The sequence below is a fragment of the Odocoileus virginianus genome, chromosome 19 (assembly GCF_023699985.2).
Source record: "Odocoileus virginianus isolate 20LAN1187 ecotype Illinois chromosome 19, Ovbor_1.2, whole genome shotgun sequence".
Lineage (NCBI taxonomy): Eukaryota > Metazoa > Chordata > Mammalia > Artiodactyla > Cervidae > Odocoileus > Odocoileus virginianus.
This window is the reverse complement of record NC_069692.1, coordinates 10,234,111-10,256,294: the sequence shown is the minus strand read 5'-3', so window position 1 is coordinate 10,256,294 and position 22,184 is coordinate 10,234,111. Positions and strand designations below refer to the sequence as shown.

The window sequence follows — 22,184 nt, the reverse complement described above, 5'->3', positions numbered from 1 at the left end:
TTATCTCTGGGCTTTCTATGTTGTTCCATTGTAGATTAGGGTTTCTAACCTTAGCACTAATTGACATTTCCAGCCTCGTAATCTTTTACAGTAGGGGACTGGCGGATGTATTTTTCGATTCATAGCAGCTTGTCTGGACTCTGCCCACTAGATGTCAGGAGCATGCTCTTTTCCACGTGTGACCCCGAATGTGCTCCCAGAATTTGCCAAATGTCCCCAGTTGGCAAATCACTGGTTGTGATCCACTGATGTATAGCAACACGGGGCTTGAAGTGCTTATGACTGAACCTCTTGAGTCTATGTTACTGGGGAACATGTGCTCATATGCTCTGTTGCTCAGTCATTTCTGACTATTTGTGTCCCCATGGACTGTAGTCTGCAGGAATTCGCTGTCTATGGGGTTTCCAAGGCAAGAATACTGGAGAGGCTTGCCATTCCCTTCTCCAGGGGATCTTCCCAACCCCAGGGATTGATCCCAGGTCTTCTGCATTGCAGGTAGTTTCTTCACTCTCTGAGCCACCAGACAAGCCCATTGTTGCCCTGAGAATAAGGTCATCAGTGCCATCTTTCTAGATTCCACATTCGTGCATTGATATACATTGTTTGTTCTCTCTTTCTGACTTACTTCACTCTGTAAAATAGGCTCTAGGTTCGTCCACCTCATTAGTTCTGATTCAAATGTGTTCCATTTAATGGCTGAATAATAATAGTCTGTTGTATATATGTACCACGTCTACTTTATCCAATCATCTATTAATGGACATCTAGGTTGCTTCCATGTCCTAACTATTGTGAATAGTGCTGCAACGAACCTCGGTGTACATGTGTCTTTTCACTTATGGTTTCCAGTGGTCAGGTTTTAAAGAGATAATTTAGATAAGGAGGAATAATTCATAAGAATCTGGCAATCACCAAAAGAATAACCAAAACAAGTGAAAGTAAATAGAAATGATGTTTTCGGAAAGTGTGAAAAGCGTGTTCAGTGGCAAAGTTTCCATCTTTTTGAGTATGCCTTACAGTTTATGAGCTGTAAGTGAATAAGAATGCCTAGGACTATTCTCCATGGAAAACGAGTCTTCACGGAAAGATAAAGTGATGAAAATGGAGGGAAGAATTATTGTTAAGAATCTAGCTATCACCAAAGAAAGGAGAAATAGAAGTGAAAGTAAATAGAAATGATGATGTTTTAGGAAACTGTGAATAGAGTTTTCAATGGGATAGCTTCCATCTTGGTGAGTATGCCTTGTAGTTTATGAACTGTAAATGAATAAGGATGTCCAGGCCGATTCTCCATGGAAAACAAGTCTTCCAGGAAAGATAAAGCGACGGAAGTAGAGGGAAGGTCTGTGAAGGGAGTGAGCATTATATTTGTCGATTATTTAAAATGGATCCGAGGACACAAGGGAAAAAGGTCCAAGAAGATTCAGTGTAGCAGAAGTAAGGTGAGTCTACGTTCAAGGATTTTGAAGGAAACGGTTTGTTCTTGAGAATATTTGATACAATTTCTATCCGCCCTCCCCCCACAACAAAACCCCATTTTTCTGACAGAGTTGCATGTCTCTAGCTGCAGACTGTGATCAACAAAGGATGTGAAGCCCTAGGAAATAATTTTTGCCTGGATAGCAAAGAAAGGACAGGCTAAGCATCATTGTACACAAATATTTCGATTCAACGACCTGGCAACTTGAACTGACAACATATCAGAAAGGAATAATAAAAGTATTCAGTTCAGGTCAGTTGCTCAGTTGTGTCCGACTCTTCGCAACCCCATGGACTGCAGCACGCCTGGCTTTCCTGTCCATCACGAACTCCCGAAGCTTACTCAAACTCATGTCCACTGAGTCAGTGGTGCCATCCAGCCAACTCAATCTCTGTCGTCCCCTTCTCCTCCTGCCTTCAATCTTTCCCTGCATCAGGGACTTTTCCAATGAATCAGTTCTTCGTATCAGGTGGCCAAAATATTGGAGTTTCCGCTTCAGCATCTGTCCTGCCATTGAATATTCAGGACTGGTTTCCTTTAGGATGGGCTGGTTGGATCTCCTTGCAGTCCAAGGGACTCTCAAGAGTCTTCTCCAACATCACTGTTCAAAAGCATCAATCCTTTGGCACTCAGCTTTCTTCATAGTTCAACTCTTTTCCATACATAACTACTGGAAAAACCGTAGCTTTGACTCCCTGGACATTTGTTGACAAAGTCGTGTCTCTGCTTTTTAATATTCTGTCTAAGTTGGTCATAGCTTTTCTTCCAATGAGCAAGCGTCTCTTAGTTTCATAGCTGTAGTCACCATCTGCAGCGATTTTGGAGCCCAAGAACATATATTGTCGGTCACTACTTCCGTTGTTTCTCCACCTAGTTGCCAGCCATGACCTTAGTTTTCTGATTGTTGAGTTTTAAGCCAACTTTTTCACTCTGCTCTTTCACTTTCATCAAGAGGCGTTTTAGTTCTTCTTCATTTTCTGCCATAACGGTGGTGTCAGCTGCATATCTGATGTTATTGATATTTCTCCCAGCAAACTTGATTCCAGCTTATGTTTCATCCAACGTGGCATTTTGCATGATGTACTCTGCAGATAAGTTAAATAAGGAGTGTCACAATATACAGTATAATTGTTTCAGGAAAAGGGATCCCTTCCAGGGCCCAAAACCAGTCTCTTGTCTAACACTTGGAAATAAATTGTCCGAGCAGACACATGTGCTGACAAGGAAGAGATTTTATTGGGAAAGGGCAGCCAGGTCAAGAGCAGGAGGGTAAGGGAACTCAGGAGACGTGCTGTGCCGCGTGGCTCCCAGTCTCAGGCTTTATGGTGATGGGATTAGTTTCCTGGTGGTCTTTGGCCAGTCATTCTAATGCAGAGTCGTTCCTAGTGGCGCACGCATCGCTCAGCCAAGATGGATGCTAGCGAGAGGGATTCTGGGAAGTGGACGGACACGCGGTGCCTCCTTTTGACCTTTCCCCAGCTCTTCCGGTTGGTTGTGGCTTATTACCTCCGTGTTCCTTACCAGGCTCTCCTGTCTTGAAACAACTCAAGGGAATGGTTACTGTGGTGCCTGGCTGGGGTGGGTGGTTTCAATCAGTGTGCTTCCCCTAACATAATGACAAGAAAAGTATGAATCCACCTCTATACAAAGTTGAGTTGCATTGAATTCTGAGTTATTGTAGTTATCTCAAGGCCAAAGAAACTGAAGCTGGAGAAAGACAAGTTCAAGAGAAAAGGACGAGGTGGCTGCCATTCCAAGGATGAGTCTCAAGCAGTAAACCTTTCCTCCGTGACTGGATGATTGACCAGTGGATGTGACCTTTGGTACTGTACACAAACTTATCTCCGGCCAAGCCAAATACCTGGGAGCCATCTTTCAGGTTCCTCTTTCCATTCCCCTGCCATGCACGTCAGCAAGAAATAATATTGTTTCTTCCAAGAAGACCACAGAGAATCTTGAAAAGATTTTTCCATGATGCAAGCAGATTGTGGGCAGTAGTGTTACTGGAGGAGGGAGCCAAAACTCCTTCTGGTCCCTTCTATGCTGTTCCTTTAGAAAACAGCATTTCTTGTTTGTTCTTTTATGTAAAGGCCTACTCTCTCTACATGTGGGAATAGTATGGTAACAAACTGATGTTCTTAGGACACTGGAAGAAGGTAAGATTAGAAACTGTGTAAACACAGGGAAAGGGGAACAATGCAAGGGGAGAGGCCTATGCAACCCAGGGATTGAACCCACATCTCCGGGGGCTCTTGCACTGCAGTCCAATTCTTTACCACTGAGCCACAGGGGAAGCCCGTTTTTCCATGTGTATTTACAAATTGTGCTAAGCAATATTGCTGAATATTTACTTCAGACAAGTGTAAGCCCCCTCCCCCTTCTACCCCCCACCCCCCCATTCCTCACCCCCCCCACCCCCACTCTTCTGGTGTCCATTAGTTCTGTATATCTGAGGAAGCAACTTATTTTTCTTGGTAATACTTTCTTACCATCTCAAGGAAAAAACAGAGGTGATATGCTCTCGCATGAGCAAAAACCATGACTTCTTCCTGCACATTCCAGTAAAAGCCCTGCCATAATCTCAAGCCCCAGCTCCAGCATGCTGTCTCTCCTTGCTCCCAGGGCCTGTGTGCTACTTGGTTGTATTTTTGTTTCTTTAGCAGAAGTTTTCGATCTCTCAGATCAATATCCACCTCTGTGGGATGAGAGTCCTGGTCAGTTCAGTGACTACAGTGTGGAGAATGGAAAGTACATTATTGATCCCTGGGTATACCCTAAGAGAATGGGCATGTATAAAATCCTCCTGAACAAGACAGCCAGTTATTTTGAAAAATTTGCACCAGATAATGAACAAAATATTTTATGGGGATTAGCTTTGCAGCATGGCTGGCAATTTGGATCAGGTAAGAATGATTTGTTTTTACTCGAATGATTTTCCAATCTAACCATGTGGTAATTGGGAAATGGAACTCTGTATAAACCAATTTTTGAAAATCGATTTCTTTCTTTTCTTCTTTTCTCCTCATAACCATTAGTTTTCTACTTCTTCTCCTCCATAAATCTTTCTGGGTTGCCTGTTTTGATTTGAAACTGCAGTGAGGCATATAGTATAGTTGCCAAACACAAAAAGACTTCATTTCCAACATTTTGGGCATTCTACTTGAACTCCTACTAGATGCCGGATTCTATTCTAAGCACTGTGATGGACAAAACAGTCAAGAAGACATGCATTAAAAACAGAAGATGATGTCAAATTACTTTGAATTTCTTGAAGTTCTAACTATGATTACCTATACATGGAGATGGAGAGAGGCAAGAAAGGGACCTTGTTCATGAGGACGTTTCTCTGCAAAAGATCAATTCCTTTCAGAAATCAAGTACATTCTAGTGTTTAGTTAGCAGATATGTTTGGGCCAAAGGTTCATAAATTATAGGATATTTGGCTGACAGAAAGTCTTATGAAAGGGAGTGGTGTCTCTTGCACTCCATACTACAATACTACCGATAAGGAAATTTGTTCTGTTCTGTTGGTCCTTTAGTGGACCGGAACCTCGTGGTCCGGAGTCGACAATGAAAAAGCAAAAGAAGGAAAGAGGCTAATATTCCCTGGCTTATGCAGCCGGCTTTTCCACTTCTGGGAATCAGCCAGACAGAGAGAGAGAGAGAGAGAGAGAGAGAGAGAGAGACACGGGGAAGCTCTGATGGAGCAAAGGTGCTTTTAATCAACATGATGTGGGCATATATACTGTCTTACAAGGTAGTTATTCTCAGCAAAGATAAAGATTAAAATTCCAGACTTACAAAACATAAGGCGATAAACAATCACTTTTACCATACGGTTCTTAAAAAGGGAGAGGGTACTTATCACCGTATTGAAAAACTAAGGAAGGAAGTGCCTGGATTGCTCAGCCCCAGGGAAAGTGGGAAAGGAGTGCCTCTCCTCTTAATTCCTGAATATTCAGGAATTAATAAGAGCCAGAGGATTCTTGACAGATCCAAAACAGCACACAGGAAGCCTCCTGTTAAATGCTTCCTGACAATTCCCCCTATTTTATTATATTTGTAAAAAAGGTCCTGACCAAATGAGTTTGGTTAGTATTAACCAACCTTATAGAAAGGCGACGATAAACAACAAATACAATTATCAAGACAATCACCCAAAGTTACAGTTCCAGACCCGATGCTGTGGGTAATACTTTGAAATCATCTTCATGGGTCTAGCCCGGATAATTTGTTCAGCTAAAGTTTCCAAATTAGTGCAAGAGGGCAGATGTTTAGAAAAAGTTTTAAAGATTTCCTTTTGCAGTAATTGTACATTCAGAGAGGCATTATCAAGTAAATGAAATTTGATTTGTTTCCAGTTGTAGGTAATATGATTGAAATGAACAGGCGTAACACAAAATTGGCAGTTAATAAAAGTTACAGAATGTAAAGTCTTATTAAATTGTAAATTTCTTATGGCTACAACAGAAGGAAGTGGGACACAGGCCTGTATAAAATATGACTGATTATAGCAAAAGAAATAGTTACTATGACCACCACTGGTCCCCGTGTATTGTCCGGTCTAAGTCCCAAGTCCTTCCGTGCTGGCAGCAAGTTTCCATATGTCTCATTGTTCAGGCCCGATTTGTTTATCGAGGACGATTCGAGGAGGAGGGGGGGATGCCATTCCACTGTCACGTCAGCCAAGAAGTCCTTTGTCATGGTAATGTTTCAACGTACTGTTAGTAACCTTTTACATAATGTTTTTTGTTCTTTCCCTAAAGTTTCAGTAGTAAACATTGCTCACAGACAGAAAAAGGGCAGCAATGTCCGAAAGTCTACTTTTGTAGGCAGGACCAAAGTCCAAGTTTGTCAGCTGACGTTTTTGCATAATTTTCCTGGGCCCAGGCACAGTGGAAAGCCTAAAGAAATGTTAATTAGCTTTCCTTCTTCCCCAGGGTGTGAGGGTTCCAGGGAGGGGGCATATGGATGGAGTCATTGGTTGATAGGATCGGTCTTCTCTCCATCTATTTTATGACCTGTAATAAAGGGGGATTGGGTAAGTAAACCCAGTTAAGTCTGATTTGTTAATCCAGCTCAAGTGGTAGTCACGCAGGTCAGCATAGTGATAGGAAGGTTTTCAGGACTTTGAGGCATTTCCTGTTGAGAAACCAGATTTTTAAAATCTTGATTAGTAAGGGTTTTTATCTGTTCCCAAGTGGGGAGATCATAGGGTTGATGTCCCCGAGGGCGACGCTTTCTGGAGATCTTTAGAGCCACCATGGCCAGTATTGGAATTTCTTCCTCCTGGCGTTTTTGTTGTTTTGTCTCCATTTTGAATGGCAGGGGCCCCCTTCGGTCGAATTTTCTGAGGAAAAAGTTTCTTGGATCCACCTGGGGAAATACAAGCATATCCCTTTCCCTGTAAGATTAGTTTCCCAGATTTCCATTGTTTTGTTAACAAGTCTTGGTACCAAATGGGCAGAGGAAGAGAAATGTCCTTCAACTCCTTGAAATGTCTTTATACTCTTCTTAAAATATTTCCCTGTGATAGGTTTAAAATTTTTTAAACAAATAAAGCTGTATTAGCAATGGTTATAGGTTTAGAAAATATCTTATGTTGGAATCTAGTAAAGTCTGCTTTAGATAAGGAAGACAGTAGTGTACCTGTGTATTCCCCCTTCTTTAATTTTTTTTATTTGTAACTTTAGTGCGTGATGTGTTTGTTCAACTATGTCTTGTGTCTGTTGATTATAAGGAATACCTGTAATATGTTTAATAGAAAAAGATTGTAAAAATTGTTTAAAGTGTCTAGAAATATAGGTAGGGCCATTGTCTGTTTTAATAGAACTAGGAGTTTATGGTGGAGGTTTCTATATTTTTTAACTCAAAAACTGAATATATAGAATCAGAGACTATATTAATGGGGTAAGAATGTAGGCAAATAACTTGAATAAGAGCATAAAATTCATTTTGTTGAGCAGAATGAAATTTAGTATAAAAGACTTTATATTTTTTAAGAGACCAGAATGAATCTTTGGCATTTTTAGTCCCATTTTATATAAAAGAAATGCAAGAAATAATAAATTCAGTGTTTTTGAAGAAATTCCACAGCTTACCAGGAGGATAATGAAATGAAATTTCTCCAAAATATTTTAGAAAAGCTAATTGGAAATTGGTAGAAATTTGTAATGTGTTCTCAAATTGAGGTTTATTTGTAGTAAAGTTTTATTAAAGTATAAAGGAGATAGAGAAAACTTCTGACATAGGTATCAGAAGGGGGCAGAAAGAGTGTGCCCCTGCTAGTCTTTAGCCAGGTGTCATATAACTCCTAGTAAAGTCAAGTCGCTCAGTCGTGTCCGACTCTTTGCAACCCCATGGACTGTAGCCTACCAGGCTCCTCTGTCCATGGGATTTTCCAGGCAAGACTACTGGAGTAGGTTGCCGTTTCCTTCTCCATATAACTACTAGCAGTCTGCTAATTAGAGAAAGGAAATGTCTCAAAACTGAAGAGAATAACACCAGGCCCCTCACCTACAACATGCATTTTGAGATAATCTTGGCACCAGGTAAGTTGTCTCGGGCCACAAAATTATTGACATGAATCTTGAAGAAAGGCAGTTTTCCAAGAAAATACAGTTTCATTAACATAGCTTAAGACAAACGTTTCCATAAGAAAAGTTCATTGGTTAACTCAGGGTTTGAGAATAGTTAACTTCAAGTGAAACCAGGTGTCATTATGGTAACACAGTATTTTAAGAGAAACCTCCTTTTAATTTTGTATAGAGAAGGAGAGAAAAAAAAAAGAAATATCACTAGTTTGTTTCCTCCTGCTGCTTAAGAGAGATTAAAAATGTCTGACACTTGCAGCTTATTTTCTCCATTTGGAGACCCCTGGCCTTCCTGCCTGTTAAGTCAAACTAGATCGGCCAAGTAAAAGACCGAAGGTTTGTGGGGGCAGGGGTCCAAAAAGTCCGGTAGGTATTCTAGAGAGGACTGCTTGAGGGTAAAGGAGAAAGTCATTTAGGGCTGGTATATCAACAGCAGCACTGCCAAATGTTGAGGGTTTGAGGGAAAAGGTGGAACTTGCCCCTGGTTTTTGTTGAAGGGGACCTGGGGGGGTCTCCTGCTTGGAGTTTCCCGGAATAGGTTTTCCTTCAATATCAAATTTAGATTTGCACTCTTTGGCCCAATGCATTTCTCTACAGCAGCGAGGGCAGATTTTTGGAGGGGTTTTTTGTTGTTGTTGTTTTTAATTCGCTTTCTTAGGGCAGTCCCTTTTTAAATGGTGCTTATCTCCACATGTAAAGCATCCATTGTTTTCCTTTTCTTAAGGCAGCAATGATTGTTTCAGCTAACATTTGCATCTTTTGAGTTTCTGATCCTATACTGCGACAAGCCTTCAAATAATCAAAAATTGTCCCTGTCTCACGAATTGGGGATATAGCACTTTGACACTCCTGATTTGCATTATCATAAGCAAGTAATTTCTCTAGTTGCCTTTTAGCTTCTTCTCCAATTACTGTATGGGAAATAGCAGTTTCTAATCTAGCTAAGAAATAAGCATACATTTCATTAGGTCCCTGCAATATTTTAGTGTAGCTACCTGTAGGCTCCCCTTGAGGAGTAATTTGATCCCAAGCTTCAAGGGCCTCTGTTTTTAATTGATCATGCAACAAAGGAGGGCATCGTATTTGAGCTTCTATGGCATCAAATTGTCCAGTGCCAGTTAACATTTCAAAAGTAATTTGGTTTTGGGGAGCGCCAGCTTGAGCATTTCTGTTAGCATGATCTCTGGCTATATCTTGAAACCACAGTGTCCATTGAAGATACTCTCCTGGTTTAAAGAGAGCTTTTATTAAAATTCGCCAATCATAGTGAATAAAGGTTCCAATAGAAGATGCCATAGCATTTAGAATCTCTCTAGTAAAAGGCGAATGTGGGCCATACAAAGTTATGGCCTTTTTCACTTGTTGCATGTGAAAAAGGTTAATACCTTCATATTGAGGTTTTATTTGCCCTTGAACATCAACATTTCTTAAAACAGGAAAGGTGGAGAAACCTTCAGCTTCAGAGACTTGGGATTGCAAAGCCAGCAATTCAGAGAGCCTCTGTCAAGAAGGGAGTAGATTAAAGCTGTTTTCGGTTTTCAGTTAAAAGGTGTCTTAAGGAAGTCATCGTCAGAATCATTAGGTTCTATCATGGGAGTGACTTTGGGATATGTGCCCTCCGGCAGGGGAGGAGCGCTTGGAGCAACTGGGGCAGGGTTGGTAGGAAAATCCTGAAATATGATGTTCTAATTGGGCCTTTAGTAAAGTATCATCGTCTAATTCATATTCATGTAATGAGTGTTCTGCCTGTTGCCGAATATCAGGAGGGCTAGAATTACCTTGTAACGGCAGAATCACGGCTTCAATGAGAGACCATAGGGGCCAGAAATCTATCGGAATATTTTTTCCCTGTCTGACGGCTCGTTCAACACTCTCTTTGACCCGATGCCAAATTTCTAAATCAAAACTACCTACATCAGGGAACCAAGGGTTACATTCAACCACTGTCTGAAGGCAAGCGTCTATTCGCTGACGTGAAACCAAAAATCCCTAAACTTTAAATAAGTGATAAAGTAAAATAGAAAAGCGAGGGGGCTTTCCAGCCAATTGACCTATGTCTTAATACTTACCAGCCTCAATAGGCCCTGTGGGGTCACTCCGTCCAAATCTTGCCACGTGTACCAGAGTACCTGTTTCTGGGCGCAACTTGTTGGTCTTTATTGGACCAGAACCTGGTGGTCCGGAGTGGACAATGCGAAAGTGAAAGAAGGAAAGAGGCTAAATGTTTCCTGACACTGTTCTGATGAAAAAAAATATAGGGAGATTATAGTTTATCTGAGATCTAAGGAGGAGTCACATGCAGGAGCTACTGAAGTTGGCTGTTCACCCACCTTTGTCAGGTGATGTCTTGAGACTCAAACCAGCTCTTTATCAGGCTTTTCTCAGAGTCAGAAAGATGGAGATCTAGGAGAAATCGTTAGCACTATGGGAGGCATGCCAGTCTCAGGGGCCTAGGGGCCAGCAGTAGATGAAGGCTGAATGGACTGGCAGATTAATGTTTTTCTTATTCTTTCATTACACTTACATATTACGATCAAGCCTGGCTAAACTTACCTAATGATGGGCTTATATGTTTCCAGCATGCAGCTGTGGGGTGGGAGTACTTCAGACAGTTTCCTTCCGTCCAAGACCTTACAACACAATGAAAACAGAAAAGATATCAGAAATAAAACAATGAGCAATAAATAACAACTCTTGGTTAAAAGTTAAAGTGCAAAACAAAGGGACACGGTGGAGTAATCATAAAAAAAATGGGTCTGAACTGAAATTTGAAATGTGAACAGAATTTCATTGGGAGAAAAAAGAAGTGAAATCTACTAGGGAATAAAAGTATGAACAAAAACTGATTCTCAGGAGTGGCTGCACATTGAAAACAACTACAAAATTTTCAATAATATCAATGCCTAGGTCCACCAGCAGAAATTTGACTCTTATTTCAATAGTGTGGAAAATTAAGGTAAAAAACAATAGCATGGCACAAGTGTATGTGATTGGGTGCAGTGTGTGTGTGTGTGTGTGTGTGTGTGTGTGTGTGTGTTTGCCTTTGCACTCTGAGGAACAATCAGGAAAATTCACACTTCTAATATTCATGCAGGTGAATAGCGCTAGCAAGTTCTTTAACGATCACTGTTTGATAACAATCAGGTCAGGAAAAAGAATAAATACAAAGGCAAATAATATTCGAAACAGATAATTCTCAAGTGGAATATTGTTGTGATGCTAGATGAAGGAAAAGAAACTGGTACTGAGATGGGTGATGAAGGTAAAAGAGTGATAGGAAGAGAAACACAAGTCATGAGAAGATAAATGTTTGTGTTTCTTTGCAAACAAAGTGCATTAGGCAAGGGATGATTATAACAAGTTTCAAAATGTGCATACTAAATCATCTGTGCATCCTCTCTCTTCTAGGCAGATTGGTTGATCCCACCCAAACGACAGACTGTGGCTATGAATCTGGAGATCGTTTGTGCATCTCTGTGGACAGTTGGTGGGCTGGTATGTTCATTTATTAGTGAAATAAGTTAATAACCTTCCCCCAAAGAAAATATCCAAGTTAAAATCTTAGGGACAGAGACAAAACAAAAACAGCACTATTGCTCCATAAAATTGAATCCACTTCATCATGTATCTTGCGGCCTTTATGTCACATTCTAGGATTTAATGGCCACAATTTCAATAATGATTCTTTAGGACATATTTTACCCAGGGACTGAAACAAGGAACTGCAAAAGACAATGGCTTTTGAATGGCCAGCACTGGTGTTAGATGGGAGGTCCCACTAATCAGAGAAGTCTCGAGGACCAGGAAGGATGAAAAAAGAGAGAACAAGAAAATAATACTTTTTTTTTTTTCTTCATTTTGCTCAGACCAAATGTATTTAACTTGGAAACTTGTAAAAATGTCAGAGATTAATGTATTACAAATCATTTTATTAATTAGTAATCTAAGGCTTCTGTCAGATATTTAATAGTCAAATAATCAGAAGGTATTTTCTAAGTCTTTAATTTTATCTTGTGTGTTAGTGATGAAATTAATTTACACACAGTTTCTTTGAGATATTTCCCATTAATTAGAAACAAGGTCACATTTACTTTCACTTTATTAGAGTGACACACATCATAGACATCTTTACTTATTTTTCTTGTATGGTGAGTCTTTTCAAAGACTCAGAAATTGTCATGGCCACAGATCTAGAATTTAGGCTTCTTTTTTCTCACATGAACTCCAATAGTTTAGAATATCAGCCTGCTACCCTGGGGCGGAGGACTGCATTCAAAATGCATGTCTATGATGAAAAGTGTTCTGCATCACCAGTGGTAATCAGTACAAGTTTTACAGTCAACTATATAAGTATGTCTAAATTTGCTGGTATAGGTTCTATTTAGAGAGCAATTTAAAAATCTTAATTCAATGTCAATTTAATTATCTAAAGATTTGTTGCCAACACTGAGCCAACATTTTTGCTTCAAAGACTTAATGTGAGACAAGCACTTCACAATGTCATGGTTGTACATTAAACATAACATACAAAATATCAACACTGTAAGCATATTAAGATAATTTAGAAAAAGTCACATTTCATGGTAAAACCTCAGAAGTGTATCATTCTATGCACAAGTAGATATCTTTCTTCCATTTTTACATAATGCTTTGAAAAAAATGAATGATACCAAATTCATTAAAATTACTTTTTGTATTTTAAAATATTGTAGACAACTATTTGCTTCCCTGATGTCTCAGTGGGTAAAGAGTGTGCCTGCAGTACAAGAGACAATGGGAGACACGGGTTTGATCCCTGGGTTGGGAAGATCCTCTGGAGAAGGGAATGGCAAGGCACTCCAGGATTCTTGCCTGGGAAATCCCATGGACAGAGGAGCCTGGCGGGCTACAGTCCAAAATGTCCCAGAGAGTCAGCACCACTGAGTGGCAGCAGCAGCAGCACTCGACTATTTTAGCCCATATTCATGTCTAATTGTAGGGTTATTAACAGAAATGAGATAGACTTATGTATATGATCCTTAGGGAGATTTTCAATATTTTGTGGTGACTTTTTTCATATGTTTCTGCATCTGTGACTTTTTGCTTAATGGCTTCAGTTCGGTTCAGTTCAGTCACTCAGTCGTGTCTGACTCTTTGTGACCCCATGAATCGCAGCATGTCAGGCCTCCCTGTCCATCACCAACTCTCGGAGCTACCCAAACGCATGTCCACCGAGTCGGTGATGCCATCCAACCATCTCATCCTCTGTCATCCCCTTCTCCTCCTGCCCCCAATCCTTCCCAGCATTAGGGCCTCTCCCAATGAGTCAACTCTTCACATGAGGTGGCCACAATATTGGAGTTTCAGCCTCAACTTCAGCCCTTCCAATGAACACCCAGGACTGATCTCCTTTAGGATGGACTGGTTGGATCTCCTTGCAGTCCAAGGGACCCTCAAGAGTCTTCTCCAACACCACAGTTCAAAAGCATCAATTCTTTGGCGCTCAGCTTTCTTCACAGTCCAACTCTCACATCCATACATGACCACTGGAAAAACCATAGCCTTAACTAGACAGACCTTTGTTGGCAAAGTCATGTCTCTGCTTTTAAATATGCTATCCAGGTTGGTCATAACTTTCCTTCCAAGGAGTGTCTTTTAATTTCATGGCTGCAATCACCATCTGCAGTGATTTTGAGCCCCCAAAAATAAAGTCTGACACTGTTTCCACTGTTTTCCCATCTATTTCCCATGAAGTGATGGGACCAGATGCCATGATCTTAGTGTTCTGAATGTTGAGCTTTAAGCCAACTTTTTCACTCTCCTTCACTTTCATCGAGAGGCTCTTTAGTTCCTCTTCAGTCTCTGTCAGAAGGGTGGTGTCATCTGCATATCTGAGGTTACTGATATTCCTCCTGGCAATCTTGATTCCAGCTTGTGCTTCTTCCAGCCCGTTTCTCATGATGTACTCCGCATATAAGTTAAATAAGCAGGGTGACAATATAGAGCCTTGACATACTCCTTTTCCTATTTGGAACCAGTCTGTTGGCCCATGTCCAGTTCCAACTGTTCTTCCTGACCTGCATACCGGTTTCTCAAGAGACAGGTCAGATGGTCTGGTATTCCCATCTCTTTCAGAATTTTCCACAGTTTATTGTGATCCACACATTCAAAGGCTTTGGCATAGTCAATAAAGCAGAAATAGATGTTTTTCTGGAATTCTCTTGCTTTTTTGATGATCCAGCAGATGTTGGCAATTTGATCTCTGGTTCCTCTGCCTTTTCTAAAACCAGCTTGAACATCTGGAAGTTCACAGTTCACATATTGCTGAAGCCTTGCTTGGAGAACTTTGAGCATTACTTTACTAGCAAGTGAGATGAGTGCAATTGTGCGGCTTACAGATTACTTAAAAATATCCTCTATCGTATTTGTTGGCGCTTGTGGTAATGATAGGTATCTTCTCTTACAGATTTGAATTACTTCCTGTGTGCACTGCCATTCCTCGCTGCGGTGGATGCTGGCATAATGGGGATATCATCAGACCAAGTGCTGCTTGCGCCGCCACCCAAGGACCAGACAAAGTTCTGTCTCAGTTCTTCTAGTTGTCAGTTGTCCTATCCTTCGACGATGAGGAAGTGGGATGTCTTTTACAAGGTGCCTTTTTCAAGTTTTATTATTTAATCTCTCAGGAGGTGTTAAGAGAGTTTCTCTTTTTTTTTTGGAATATAATCACCTTACAATGTTCTGTTAGTTTCTGCTGTACAACACTGTGAATCAGCTATATGCATACACACACACACACACACACACACACACACATACACACACACATACACACACACACACACACACACACACACACACACACACACATACACACAGGGGCTTCCCTGGTGGCTCAGAGAGCACAGAATCTGTCTGCAATGCAGGAGACACAGGAGACATGGGTTCAACCCCTGGGTTGGAAAGATTCCCTGGAAGAGGAAATGGCAACCCCCTCCAGTATTATTGCCTGGGGAATTCAATGGACAAAGGAGCCTCTATCATAGCCTGGCGGGCTACAGTCCATGGCATCAGAAAGAGTAAGACACGACTGAGCACTTATGCACATGCACATGCTGTGCACATATCCTCCTCCTCCTGAGCCTCCCCCACCCCTTTCCACTCTTCTAGATCATCGTAGAGCACTGAACTGAGCTCCTTGTGCTATATAGCAGTTTCCCACTAACTGTGTATTTTTACACCTGATAGTGAATAATGTTCTCTCAATGTGTCCCCCTTTCTCCATCTCCTGCTGTGTCCACAAGTCCATTCTCTATATCTGCACCTCTATTCCTGCCCTGTAAATAGGTTCATCAGTACCATTTTTTCTAGATTCCATGTATATGTATAATGTTTTGTTTAGGTTTCTGTGTGTATTATATGGTATAAAAATACAAGTTTTTATGCGAGTTATATTAATTTCATTACTTTACGGGCTTCCCTTGTGGCTCACAGTAAAGAATCTGCCTGCGATGCAGGAGACATGGGTTCTGTCCCTGGGTCAGGAAGATCCCCTGGAGAAGGGAATGACTACCCACTCCAGTATTCTTGCCTGGAGAATCCCATGGACAGAGGAGCCTGGCGGGCTACAGTCTATGGCGTTGCAGAGAGTTGGACATGACTGAGCGACTACCATTTTAACTTTCTTTCATTTTCATTCCATGACATCAAGGCATTACATGTCATGTACATCCTCTGAACCAACACAGCATTAACAGCAAATCTGTCCACTCACCTCACTCTAAATAAGCCATACATAAATGTGAGAGCACACACTGAATGAAAAGATTATTCTGGTAAATTGAACCTTCAGATCAAGTGAGCAATAACACATGGGAGAAATATGATTATGGGGCTGGATTTAGAATAGTTAGTTTACTTCTTTCAAACGATTTGATAAGTGGTCACAAATAGGTATATCTAAACTATTATGTGGCAATCAAAACCACATATTCAATGACCAAACTAAAATACATTGGTTAAGCACAGTCATGGACCAAAATCAATGCAAAAAGACATATTTACTAGTTCTGTAGACTGTTAGTTCATTTTTAAAGATTTGATTAAGTTATATATTCTTGTAATTTCCACCTTTTCTTAAACTTTTGTGGTAATTTCAACTATGGCGGCAGAAAAACAGCTGATAAACAAAAAATAAAGTTCTCTTGGGGTTTGACAGAAAACAACAAAATTCTGTAAGGCAATTATCCTTCAATAAAAAAATAAATTTAAAAAGATACTGACTTTGGGGGGAAAGTGCAGTTCGTCTCTTATAGGTACATGCAGTATTACTCATAATCTGCTCTTAATCATTATTTTAGCCTTTACAGATTGTTTGCCACTAACGGCTTGTGCAAATTAATCCATAGAAACAAAATTCTCCTATGATGTAGACTATTGCTAAATTGGAAATGTGGACAAAGTGAAATTGTAAAGAGAATTGTTCTAGTTGCACAAACATGAATACATTTCTTCTCTCTACTGTAGCATTTGCAATCACCTTCTAGTAGCTTCGAGGACTTGTTGAAGTACATGTGGGAGGCACACGTCTCAAGCTTGAATGTTGGTTACAAAATTTTTGAAGACAGGTAAGCATGGATCCCAGTTACCTCTACTTAATACGGCAAATAATTTTTGGCCTTATCCATTTTTATTTCCTAATATCAGTCTTCTTATTAAATATTATATTTAATCATTGGGGATTAGTTATCTATATCATCCAAGGCAGGCACTCAAGCCATCACATTCTAAAACTAAAAATTACATTCTTAGTTTGTTGACAAAGATGATCTTTTTAAGAAAATGACAAGGGTGCCATTCTGAGTGACAAATGATAACCATACATGTTTCTGCTTGTCTTTTAGGTTTGAATATTATTCTAAACCAGAAGCGGGTTTTGGGGAAGATTGGAGCATGTTTGTGGACTATATAGCTGCTGCCAACTTTCCCACGATCTTCAGTACAGTATCTGTGTTCCAGAAGGCCCTGCCACCACGAGTGCTTGTGGATGGGGACAGAGCTCCCTTTATCAGCGACTTTACTGACACTCAGAACATAGTCCTGCTTGGTCTAAATCTTCTAGGTGAAGTGGATAGAGCAACAGGTAAAGGCTTATAAACAATTCCTTTAACCAATATCACGTTGAATAGAGAAAGGAAGAAATAATGATGATCAGAGATACATGTTGTCATAACACATACTCTTAAAGAAACCAGAGCCATTCTGGTCCGAGGACTAGAACAGTCATTAACAAGGGTTGGACTGATCATGCATGTAGTTACTGTTTAAACTTTTAGCTTAAGAAAGGGAGGCAATCACGCATGTAAAGCAAGGATAAGGCAGTGTGGAGTGGGGCAAGCAATGCTCAGACAGAAAGACAGCAGCCATCTTACGGGCCCTGACCATACAGGTCCTTATTGACCCATGAAGCTACCAGACTATCTCGTGTACTTTTTTCATCTACAAACCCAGATGTATTCTTTCTCTTGTTGTTACAGTATTTTTTTAAAAAGCCTTAATGTCACTCTTAAATTTAGAAAAAAAAGAAAAACCTACCATGATTAATGAGAAAACTAGCAAACTAACTTATATGAGTTCCCTTTACCAGCCTTACTAGTCATAGCAGAAGTATTCTGCTTCAGCCCCTCAATTGCAGAGTTTCTTAGCAGAGTGAAAAAAAGAAATCTGTAATTGCAAGTTTGAATTACTACATCATCCCAGTTTTCCAGACAGGCACTTATGCAGTGTACCAAACTTAAAACGAAATTAAGATATTTTTAAAAACAAAAAAAAAAATTAAAGCTTTTTTTTTTTTTTTGAGCAGACCATTTTTAAAGTCTTTATTGAATGTGTTACAATATTGTTTCTATTTTACATTTTGTCTTTTTGGCCATGAGGCATGTGGGATTCTACCTCCCTGACTGGGGATCAAATCCACACTCCCTTCATTGGAAGGCAAAGTCTTAACCACTGGACTGCCATGGAAGTCCCCAAATGTTAGTATTTTTAAAACAACAACAAAAAAATGAGTCTGAAAGATATAAAAGATATAAAATCAAAGTAAACTTTAAACTATATGCTTCTGAAATCTCATTTGCATTAGGTACAATAACAAACCCAAACATTTTAGGGGCTTCATGCAACTGAAGTCTCTTCTTGCTTACTCCAATAACGGTTCCAGGGCAATGTTCTCAGTCACTGGCAGCTTTCCTTCACACAGTGCTGACTGAAGATGCTTTCATCTCTAGCTCTTCCAACCCCCAACCTCTGCATTATTCACATCTCGCCAACAGAAAGATACTGTGTTGGAGAAAGTCTTGACTCTTCCTTAGCTTCATCTTATACTCTGCTGGTATGACCTAGTCACATTATCCCAGATTTGGATGCAAGGGGGGGAGCTAAGGAATTAAATTGTTGCCTAAGAAAAGTTTTGTGTGACAAATCTACTCCATGAAAGGAAATGCATATGTTTTAGGATCTGCCTAGCCATCTCTGTCAAATGATCACATAGCATAATTGTATTCTAGGCCTGCATCATATAGACTGGCTCTTCCCTGCTAAGATTAAAGGGCAAAGAACTGAGTCAAGAGTTGAAGGTCCTTGAAAGCTGGGAAGGCCTATACTGCAATATTTTGACAAGATTCGATTTTTCCAAAATTTAGCTTTGAATTTAATATGTGGCTTTGAGTTGCTTTCACCAGAAAAAAATTGGAGATTAAATATGGAAAACTAATGATTAAAAAAACAAACCTTGATAGCATAATTGTTTAGATATCACACAACAAGGTATTTACTATTATTTATCCACTATTGTCCTGGCTAATCACTCTCCACATTCCCCCTGACAGTCAGAATTCAGTAACAGCACCAAAGGCTTTGGGATCTCCAAATAAGCAGAAAATAGAGAAAACAGGTATATTAAAACCAGAGCATTAGTAATTTACAAATAGTGATATTCAAAAATGAGCATTTAAATTAATTAAATAGAGACACATATTTCCATTCACAAAAATCCTCTCAAAATATCATTTAAGTAACTTTTAGTCTCCAGAGATACTTTATGATGCTTTTCACAAGGAATTTGAGTTAAATTCACTGAATACATAAATAAAAGCAGACTTTTCAGACTTCCAATTAGCTCTTTAACATTTCACTGATGAAGAATGTCATCAGTTCTAAGAATTGTCATGTAGTTTAAAACTTTTTTAAATCATGTAAAATTCTCAACCACCTGTCCATCCTCAATGACATCAGCTTGTAATTTGACTACACATATTCTCCACTTCATGGATCGCAGCCTTGCCGTGGTGAAGGGGCTTGCATAGGTCAGTGAAGCTATGAGTCATGTCAGGCAGGGCCACCCAAGACAGATGGGTCATAGTGAAGAGTTCTGATAAAACATGGTCCACTGGAGGAGGAAATGGCAACCCACTCAAATATTCTTGCCACGAGAGCCCTATGAACAGCACGACCAAGTAAAAACATATGACACTGGAAGATGAGTCCCCCAGGTAGGAAGATGTCCAATATGTTAATGGGGAAGAGTGGAGGGCAATTACTAAGAGCTCCAGAAAGTATGAAGTGGTCGGGCCAAAGCAGAAACGATGCTCAGCTGTGATGTGTCTGGTGATGAAAGTAAAGTCCGATACTGTAAAGAACAATATTGCATAGGAACCTGGAATGTTAGGTCCATGAATTAAGATAAATTGTATGTGATCAACAGGAGATGGCAAGACTGCACATTGATATTTTAGGAATCAGTGAACTAAATTGGATGTAAACAGGTGAATTTAATTCAGATGACCACTATATATAGTACTGTGGGTAAGAATAGAAGAAATGGAGTAGCTCTCATCGTCAGTCATAGAGCTGGAAATGCAGTACTCGGTCCAACCTCAAAAATGACACAATACCCTCAGTTCATTTCCTAAGCAAATCATTCACCATCACAGTAATCCAAATCTACGCCCCAACCACTGATGCCCAAGAAGCTGAAGTTTACTGCTTTTATGAAAACCTACAAGACCTTCTAGGACTAAAACCAAAAAAAAAAAAAAAAAGGATGTTCTTTTCACCACTGGAGACTGGAAATGCAAAAGTACAAAGTCAAGAGCTAACTGGAGTATCTGTTATACTAGAGTAACAGGCAAGTTTGTCCTTGGAGTACAAAAGGAAGCAAACTGAAGGTTAACAGAGTTTTGTCAAGAGAAAATGCTGATCATAGCAAACACCTTTTTCCAAAGAAAAAATCCAAGAGATGTCTTTACTCATGGACATCACCAGATGATCAATACCAAAATCAGATTGATTATGTTCTTTGCAGTCAAAGATGGAAAAGCTCTATATGGTCAGCAAAAATAAGACCTGGAACTGACTGTGGCTCAGATCATGAGCTCCTTATTGCAAAATTCAGCCTTAAAAATTGAAGAAAATAGGGAAAACCACTAGGCCATTCACGTATGACCTAAATCAAATTCCTTATGATTATACAGTGGAGGCGACAAATAGATTCAAGGGTTTGTAACATTGTATAAGAGGCAGTCACCAAAATCATCCCAAAGAAAAAGAAATGCAAGAAGGCAAAGCGGTTGTCTGAGGAGACTACAGATAGCTGAGGAAAGAGGAGAAGTAAAAGACAAGGAAAAAAAGGAAAGAATACTCAACTGAATGCTTGGTCCATCACCCAGTTTAAAAAAACCAGTCCTTGGTACAAACTTATAGAGTTTGAAATATACTTAAAACAGTGAAAATAATTGAATAAATAAAACCCATGCTGCTAGTACAAATGAAATTATACTCACTGCTCTGCACATACTTTTTACTGGAAAATCTACATGGAGCTTTTTCAGTATCAGGACAGGTCGAACTAACCCATTCAGTTTAAATTATATGCAGTGTTAATGAATACATCATAACTGTGGACATTAGTTTCTGTTATAAGCTAGTGGAAATACTATAACAATGGCACGTTATGTATGCATTTCTTGCCATAATTTGTTATTTTACCAAAAAATATGTATAAAGGAAATGTATTCAAGTTGGTAGGTCATATATTGCTAAATGGTGTTCAAAATTTTTCAGGGGTTTACATTTTTGTTATAAATGAATTGAGTTTCCTTTTTTCTCCAACCTACTATCATATAGCAATTTCTAAAATTGTGTGTAATGTAGAAAGTGCTAGTTCACTCTTATATGAATTCACAATTTTTTGAATATGTGTTCTTTTCCCAGTTTTCTGGTTAATGGCTTATGTTTCTTATTGATTTTTGTATGAAAATCTAGTCAATTAATTTCAAGTTTAAAGATTTATGTGTATAACTATCATGTAATGTACACATATATTTATATCCAAAATACATGCTACTGCTAAGTCACTTCAGTCGTGTCCAACTCTGTGCAACCCCATAGACGGCAGCCCTCCAGACTTCCATCCCTGGGATTCTCCAGGCAAGAACACTGGAGTGGGTTGCCATTTCCTTCTCCAATACCCAAAATACATAGAATTTCATTTAAAATTAACATTTTAGTAAATGAGTATACATTTTAATTTACTTGTAATTATTTTATATCCTTTCCAGGTTCACTATCTTTAACTATATGGAAAATTTTAATGAAGACACAGGCTGCAAAGACGCTACTTCTAAAGTTTTTGGAAGCAGTGTTTGCAATCATTAATCCAACACTTCTGGGATGATAAATGAATCAAAATGAACAATTCTAACTTGCTGAGCAACAGTAATTTCAAAATTTAACACTGTCACAATCATACAGTTTCTGGTGTTTCTTCTGTTTTGTTCTGGTGTTTCTTGTTTCTGGTGTCTTTGACTTATGCTCATGTGTTAGGACTTTGTCCATGTATTCCCATCTCCAAGTTCAAATTAATGCTATGATTATTTTGCTCAATCAATAATTCTTGACTTTTGAATTTATTAATACTTAAAAATGTTCCAGATCTAAAGAAGATTGTATTAAGCTATCATAAATCACCAAGAAATAAATAAACAGACAATAAACTTGGATGACTCTTCTGCTGTTATCCTATGTAACCCAATATCATAAAATTTAGACCAATATGTCTTGCTGATTTATAACCA

General features: G+C 39.4%; 1 protein-coding gene across 1 annotated transcript; it reads left to right on the top strand.

Moving 5' to 3' along the window:
* Positions 1–1,292: 1,292 nt before the first annotated feature.
* Positions 1,293–22,036, top strand: C19H6orf58 (chromosome 19 C6orf58 homolog). Its single transcript, XM_070480763.1, has 7 exons — positions 1,293–1,437; positions 4,141–4,383; positions 11,482–11,568; positions 14,519–14,703; positions 16,579–16,679; positions 16,956–17,194; positions 21,669–22,036. Exons 1-7 carry the CDS (start codon positions 1,293–1,295, stop codon positions 21,782–21,784), a joined length of 1,116 nt encoding a protein of 371 aa, XP_070336864.1. The 3' UTR covers positions 21,785–22,036.
* Positions 22,037–22,184: the final 148 nt, after the last annotated feature.